At 35.8% G+C, this 8,463-nt stretch overlaps 1 protein-coding gene across 2 annotated transcripts in view; it reads right to left on the bottom strand.

Annotated features, from left to right (window-relative positions):
- Positions 1–3,250: 3,250 nt before the first annotated feature.
- LOC307162910 (uncharacterized protein) overlaps positions 3,251–8,463 on the bottom strand; it is a 53,474-nt gene continuing 48,261 nt past the window's right edge. Inside the window, exons 2-7 of one of the 2 annotated variants that reach the window (XM_079878657.1) lie at positions 6,919–7,236; positions 6,501–6,833; positions 4,190–4,544; positions 3,972–4,063; positions 3,796–3,845; positions 3,251–3,564 (exon numbers count right to left, since the gene is read on the bottom strand). In XM_079878657.1, the coding sequence (XP_079734783.1) occupies positions 3,472–3,564; positions 3,796–3,845; positions 3,972–4,063; positions 4,190–4,544; positions 6,501–6,833; positions 6,919–7,236 (1,241 nt within the window). In that variant the 3' untranslated portion in view covers positions 3,251–3,471. The remainder of the gene's footprint in view (positions 3,565–3,795; positions 3,846–3,971; positions 4,064–4,189; positions 4,545–6,500; positions 6,834–6,918; positions 7,237–8,463) is intronic. The other variant, XM_079878658.1, reaches the window with a different exon arrangement.

Raw genomic sequence — 8,463 nt, 5'->3', positions numbered from 1 at the left:
CTGAATGGTATTGCTGCGGAAATGTGGTAACTAGTTATTTCATAAGAGTCTTGTTTAACTAATTATACAATTGATGTTTGCAGTCAGCCTAGCCAAACATGCAAAGACGCGTTAAGACTGGCACTAATGACGACATCCCGGTTTGGAGTTTATTCAGTGTCATTTGTTAGATGGTCATGTTTATTTTCCAGAGAATAGTCTACATTTCAGTTATGCAGAAGAGCTAATATCTCATATGTTGAGTGTAGATTAGATGGACTTTTTTAACGAACTTTTTTGCCCCTCTTTGTTCTTCTGCCTTACATTTGCTGATTAATGTGTCGGTACGGGATTTTCAAAACAAATAAGAAATATAAAAATGGTGTATTTACAAGTACAAAGGGAGAAATGGTAGTGATAGTTATTAATCTATTTTTAAGTTGTAAAAAGCTTGTAATATAGTAAATAATTTCAGGCAATGAAGTCGTGGACTAATCGTTACTTGATGGTATATCCTCATCCCTGAATATGGCTGAGGACGTTTTCTGAGACTAATAATTGTATTTAATCGCCTTCTGTCTGCCAGCAGAGGTCAATGTACATGTCTTTAGAGGAGCATAACTTACTCACATTGAGAGAGGATTGTCATTGTCATCATTCCATGCTTAACTAAAGTCTGTCCACACCTGTTGAAATAAAGCTGAGGAAAAATGTGGTCTGTGTCGTTTGTCAGGAACAGGTTTTACCATTTTTTTTTTAATTGTGTTTGTCTTCAACTGGTTGGTTTCTTCTGCAGAACACTGAATGAGAGAGTTTGAAAAAACGTTTTGGTCTAAACCCTATCGGACTCTATTCGCTTTCATTGTATGGACAAATAGAACACGTGATTTATTTATTCCCAACCGAAAAATATCATCTTTTGTGTGGTCCGCCATTTAAAAAAAAAAAGAAAAGGCAAACAACTAAACTGATTTTTTTTTCTATAGTTGCAATAGACAACTCATGTTATATTTACAGGTAGAATCTTTGATTAGATTGTGTTCTAAAATTCCAAAAATGGAATGACCTGCCTAACTCTACCTGAGATGCTGATGTCAAGATCATATCAACTCTTGACCCATTAATACTTACACTTACTATTCTATATATACAGCGGGGGAAATAAGTATTGAACACGTCACCATTTTTCTCAGTAACTATATTTCCAAAGGTGCTATTGACATGAAATTTTCACCAGATGTTGATAACAACCCAAGGAATCAGTACATACAAACCAAAACAAATAAGCTCAGAAATGAAGTTATGTGTAATAATGTGAAATGACACAGGGGAAAAGTATTGAACACATGAAGAAAGGGAGGTACAAAAAGGCATGGAAAGCCAAGAGAACAGCTGAAAACTATTAGTAATTAAAAAGCAATCCAGCCCCCTGTCTGTGCAAATTAATAACAGCTGGTTCAGTCCCAACGGATGGCCTACAAAAAGGTCTCATTGCCAAGGTGTCACACAAGACACATCTCATGATGGGTAAAAGCAAAGAGCTGTCTCAAGACCTTCGCAACCTAATTGTTCCAACACATAATGATGGCATTGGTTATAGGCACCATTCTAAGCTTCTGAATGGTCCAGTGAGCACTGTTGGGGCCATAATACAGAAGTGGAAAGACAATCATTTCACCATAAATTTGCCTCGACCAGGTGCTCCTCGCAAGATTTCTGACAGAGGAGTGACTGAACCAGCTGTTATTAAATATATTTAATTTAATAAAAAATGTACTGTGCTAGATTAATGGGACTAGTCACATCACTTGCATATTGTGACCCTACTGTTGGTTTGTTTGCTTCTATTGCTCTTCTCATTTGCATAAAAATGTCTGCTAAATAATTATATGTAAATGTAGAAGCCACGTGCTTCGTTCAGTTTAAAACTATTGTGAAATGAAGGTCCATTAAAGGATTACTTCAAAATTCAAATTCTGTCGTCATTTACTCACCATCAAGTTGTTTCAAACCTGTATAAATGTATTTCTTCTGTTAAACACAAAGGAAGATATTTTCGTAGAATGTGGGTAACAAGGAAGTCAATGGGGTTCATCAACTGTTTGGGTGAGTAAATAACACAATTTTCATTTTGAAGTGAACTAATCTTTTAAATCTTATAGCTTCCTTGTGGTGTGTAAACTGGTGTGAACCTGTTCTTTTAGATTACCACCTTGATTAAATTCTGGAAAATGAAAACCAGTTGGACTGGTTTATGTTCATTTGTTTATCCTGACTTGGAGAGTCAGTGTTTAGCTCCAACACACCTGATTCATGTGAATTTAATTAGATTTGGAACTAAACTCTACAGGAAAGTGGCTCTTCAGAATCAGAACAATGAACAAGAGACCCTGCTCTGATGACACCAATAAAAAATGTTTTGCTTTACATGAATTCAGCCGGAACAAGACACAGTAAAATGAATGAAACTTCTAGCTAGGTATCTATTTTGTAAGCCGTATTCCATGTTAAAGGTAACATGAAATTAAAATGTTCTCTACGTAAAGTTCCTAAGATTATTTCTAAAGTTTTGGGGAACAAAACACGGCTCACAACTGGTCTAAATATGTTCACCTTGGTCCATTTATGTATATTTCTAAACTATACAATTGCATCTTAGTAAAATGTGTCAACATTTAACCTGCTTTAAAGTTGTTGTTTTTTTTTTCAATCTATTGTTAGATATTCAAGTAAGTTACATTTTAAAAGTGTAATCTTGCATTTTCTCTCAAAAAAACCTTATGTCGTCATTGGTGCGCAATGAATCTTGGGATAGGCTAGGCTGTGAAGGATCCATCCATTCTATCCTTTGCAGCCCGGGAAACGAAGGACGCATTTGTAAGCCGCGTTCGAAGGAGCCTTTGAATTGGGCCGCTGAACCAAAATACTTTGATTAGTTGATTCATGTGCATTTAATTAGAGTTGGAACTAAACTCTTCAGGAAAGTGGCTCAAATGTATAGGGAAGTATGCAATTTCAGCTGCAGCCATGGTGTGCGTTTCAATCAGCTCTCTAGTTCATTATTCAGGGCACTGATCAGGGAGTCGGTCATTTTAAGGGCTGTGTCAGTCGCAAAATCCTTCCAGTGCACTGAAAGGTTCCACAATGCACCGTGGAAAAAAGGGAGCATCGATGCTCTCTACATTCCCTTAACAAAATTTCTGAAGCCCAAAACATAAATTATGTGAGCCAACTCAACTCAATAACCATAATGATGCACGATAAATGTTTTGAAAAAAACAAATAAGCCATTATTACATTTTATTTTAGCACAAACACATCGCTAGACAGGTAGTGAACATAAGTTAACATTTATAATTACGGCTGAAATGTTGCACATAGCTATATGTAACAATAATGTACTTTTAATAACATGAAAATATGTTCTACTGTTGTTCATAAACATGTTTTAAATCCATCTTTGTGTTTCAGTAGTCTCAACTTTACAACCGGTTATGTTATTAGGACAGTGTTTGAGTCTGTGCTGAACTGCACAACTGAAGTATTTGTCCATTCATTGGCCAGTAGATCATCTCTGTCGTTTGCCTATCAAATAAAACATAAGATATCAGCAAATAAGATATTTTAAGAATTTTAAGATATTCAAATAAGAACAGTCCCCAAAGTTTACTGCTGTGTTGGTTCTTTGTTACTGATGCATAAATGAACAATTCATTATTATTATTTTTTTCATAATTTTACTCTTTATTTACTTGTTAAAATAAAAACTTTTTAATTTTTTACCATTATATTTGATATTGTTAAAGATTTATTTACATGGAGGTCTGTTGTTTTTTCTGTTGCTTCCTCTCTTGTGGTGGCCTTTTCTGAAATGTTCAGGAAAAAATAATACAATTTCTATTAAATATTGATTGACAAGTGAATGCTTATCGAACAATTAAGTGCATTATTTATTAAACAGCCTCATATAATAATAATAAAAAAAGTCTTACTATTCCATGACCACAATTTCCAAGAAACTCCAGATAACGCAAATAATATAAACAGTGCTCCACACACTAGTGCAATCACCCGAATAAGGTATCTGGAACAAAAAAGGGAATTGTTAAACTTATACCGGAGATGAGATATGTTATCAGCTAGAATCAAATGTCTGCTAAATAAATGTGAAATAGCATTCATGTTGTACAGAAGAATCCTTTGAACATACCTGCTTTCATAAGTGGGTGTGGGTTCAAATATCATATCTTTAGATGATACAGTAACTATAGAGTTACTATCAACATACGGAGATGTTGATCTACTGGTTAGTGGAGTCGTAACTGTGCCACTGCTGTGAGAAGGGTTCTCTTTTGAGTTCTCCGTTGTGGTTAGAAAGGATGAGGACTGTATCGTAGAATTAAACTGCTTTGGTGATGCCGTAGACGTCTGGCCAGGTTTTTCCGTCTGAATCAAAGTGCTTTCTGGCAATTTTGATTTTGTGGGTGTAGGAGGTGTGATTGAATTATGGTTGTGTACATCCATAGCTGAAGTGAAGGATGGTGCTGTGGTATATGTGGAAGGTACTGTAAATAAAAAGGAGCAGGTCAGATTTGACACACAGTCTGTGTTTAAACAGATAACAGCAGTAATGTGTTGTTTTGCTTTACCCAGAAACTCATTATGAAAGTCAATAAAAGGTTATTTGCACTGCCATTCTCTTTGAAGGAGAAGTGTGTACTTCATTGAATATTAAAATTTCAGTTTCTCACTCCTACTTTCCTGTCTACACTTTTGGTGATTCCCAACAAAAGTCTTAAATTATCCCAAAAATGATAATTTTGTCATCATTTACTCACCCTCAAGTTGACCTGTATGAATTTCTTTCTTCTTTTGAACACAAAAGAAGATATTTTAAAGAATGGTGGTAACAAGAAAGTTGACGGTAGCCATTGACTTCCATTGTAGGAGAAAAAATAAACTATGGAAGTCAATGGCTGGTCAATGGTTACCAGCATTCTTCAAAATATCTTCTTGTTCAACAGAAGAATGAAACTCATACAGGTTTGGAAAAACATGAGGCTGAGTAAAATATGAAATTATTTTTGGGGAAACTATTCCTTTAACATTTTTCTTTCAAAACATAGTTTGTTTGATTGCCCCTATATATAGCAACAATGGCTCAACCCGATGGCGTGAGTTATCTGAGTGTATCTGCTATCTGTTTAGCCGACCAATGACTGATGAGGGACTTATCGGTAAACCTGTTTGAAAAGTTTTTTGAATTTGCCTTGAGGGATAGTGTGGTGTGTCAATAGTGAAGTGTGGAATGAAGCACAGCTCACAAAGAACAAACAAGCAGGTTTCTGTTGGTTAACGCAGCAAATCTGCTTGACCTGGAGACCCACCGTCCTGCAGAGTTTAGCTCCAGCTCAAACACACCTGAATCAAGGTCTTCAGGATTGCTTGAAAAATAACAGTGGAAGGTGTGCTGCTTAAGCTCACCTGCCTGTGATTTGTCAACCTATCTTGAAGACTTTGATTCAGGAGTGTTTGATTAGGGTTGGAGCTAAAGAATCCAATGCAAGATCAGCATGGCAAAAATTTTCACCCTCACGTGAAATTGCATGATATTTTACCCTCAAATTTTTTTTGCTGAAAAGTGTTAAATGTGACCACAACTTTTAAACAGTGGCAAAACCAGGCACAATGCGATAAGATTCAAGATCTAAGCAATTTGTCTGTCTGCGCTCTTATAGCGCAACATCGCTTCAGGAGATCCGAGCTTGAGTCCTGGATTGTGGTCCTTTCCTGATTCTTTCCTCACCTATCACTTCCTGTCTCTCCTTGACTGTCCTCTCCAAAAAGAATAAATATAATACAATATTAAATAATTAATATTTAATTAAAATATTTGGTCCCACTTTATATTAAGTGGCTTTAAGTACTATGTACTTACATGTACTTACATTGAAATTAATCATTTGATACAATGTACTTATTGTGTAACTACATGTTTTTACATTGTACTTACATTTTAAAAATTCCTGCATGTAATTACAGCTGTAATTAATTTATGTAATTACATTTGTAATTACACAGTTGACCCTTCCCTTACACCTTAAACCTACCCAATCCACCACACCTGTCCCCAACCTTACCCGTATAACACCTCAATAGCAGCAAAAGTGTTTTACAATACAACATGAACACAATAAGTACATTGTACTTATTTTTTTATGCAAGTACATAGTACTTAACGCCACTTAATATAAAGTGGGACCAAATATTTTAATTCACACACACTATGTATTATATATTGTGTGTGTGTGTGTGAATTAAAATGTTTTAAGTTATTTTTTAAGATCTGAGGTAAATTATCCATTGTTGCTTTCATTATGGCTAAAAAATTATATATGAACTCAAATTAAACCATTTTATGTTGCAGAAAAAGAAACTTCTGTTGCTCGTCGCATCTTTCATACATTCACATATTATCATCACATATATTATGTCGCATAAGAACTGTTATTGAAACTTACTTGTGTTGGCATCTGTAATGAGTTGCCTTGAATTTACATTGATATGAACAGGAGCCTGCACATCCCCAGCCATGCACCAAAACCAGCCTGCGTCTGTCTTCTTCAGTCCTGTCAGTGTCACTGTATAAACACCATCATTTGTATCATTTATCTGTAGAGCTGCACTACGGGATGGCTCTAAATCTTGAGCCGTTTGACAAGAGCGCAAATCTCCACTTCTGCACCATTTTTTCTCCTCATCTCGAAGTTTGTCACTGTAGAGACATTGGATGGTAACATTGCCGCCCTCTTCACCTGACACGCTATTGCTGGCCACTGACAGGTCTGGAGTGCCTGAAAACAATCAAATGGCAAAATCATTTATACTCTTGGAACCATTTTGGTCTCATAGATGCTAAAGCATCTCAATAACATTTACCCTCAGTGACGGTTAGTTCTAGATTTGTTCTAGTATTGGAACCTGGCTTCTTCACGGCACACCAATAGCGATTTGAATCACTGCTGCGTAGGTTCGTCATCGTCATGGTTGTTACCAGTTCATCTGGGCTGTTGTAAAAGCTGATACCGGTTCGCTTCTCTTGGTTGGTAGATCGCATTGTCAAGCAGGCCACCCAGATTTTTCCTTTGCACCAGAATTTAGGAAAGTCCTTGTGCAGGCGATGGTAGTGACAGGGAATGGTGACAGATCCCCCAATTTGAGCTGTTATCTTCTTTACTGTCCATAGAGAGTTGGTACCTGTGAGTCATAAAATGATAATATACCTTAGAAAGATTTGACAAAGGCCAGTTCACACTGCGCCAACTATGAAGGCGTGGTTGTAGTGGATTAGCATTTAGGTCTGGTGTTCACACAGTACAAACTGCATCTTAACTTCTCTCTACTGCATTTAAAAAAAAAAATTTTGTCAGGTTGTCAAACTGCTGCAGATCACCAGCAGGGTCACCAAATCCAGCAAGGCACCATTAGAGTTTACCAAAATCCTTTACAACCCTCTACTTCACATAGAATGGCTTTAATGTTACCCAAATGTACTCTGGTGATTTCTAAGCATCTTTATATTATATTTTAGAAAGCATGTTTCTCTGATGTGAACAGTTGCAGATCACCAAATCCATTATTTAAGCTACACAATGGCTTAAATGCTATGCAAATTGAACCTCTAATACACAGATAAGACACCTGCATATATATTGTCTGCTCTGCCTTTATGTGAGTTCCAACTGTCATTGATTCAAAGAGCTGATAAAGAGGTAATAATAAAACTGTTAAGCGGAAACATTTTATGTTTTGATTGTTTTTGTCAGCATACAGTCTTTTTATAAAACAATATATCTCAAAGTTAAATATAAACAGGTCATATCCATTCACTTGAGAATAAAAAATATTTCAAATAAAAAAGCACATTTCACTAAAAAATTGTAATTCATTATGTCATAGACTAAATACATTAGGGCATTTTACATGATTTATTCAGGTAGATTCCATGAATGAAATCAAGCTTTAACTACTCAAAAATATTATGTGTAATATTGTTACCATAATTTTTTTAAGTAAACAGCAGTAACATTTTTTAAAGTGTAAGAACTCGAGCTGCTGCGTTTTGAACCAGCTGTAATTTGTTTATAAAGCGTGCAGGGCAGCACCCATAATAGTATTACAATAATCTAGCCTTGAGGCCATGAAAGCATTAACTAATTGTTCCGCATTTGTCAATGAGAGCATATGGTGTAATTTAGAAATATTTTTAAGATGTAAGAATGCGGTTTTACAGATACTAGACACGTGACTTTCAAATGAGAGATTGGTATCAAAGAGCACACCCAGGTTCCTAACCGACGATGAAGACTTAACAGACCAGCCATCAAGTGTTAGACAGTATTCTAGGTTATTACGTGAGGAAGTTTTTTGTCCAATAATTAGAACCTCTGTTTTTTCAGAATTTAGTAGTAGGAAATTACTAGT

The sequence above is a fragment of the Squalius cephalus genome (genome assembly GCF_949319135.1).
Source record: "Squalius cephalus genome assembly, chromosome: 8".
Classification (NCBI taxonomy): Eukaryota; Metazoa; Chordata; class Actinopteri; order Cypriniformes; family Leuciscidae; genus Squalius; species Squalius cephalus.
Note: the sequence above shows the minus strand (reverse complement) of the source record. Positions and strands in the feature narration are given on the sequence as shown.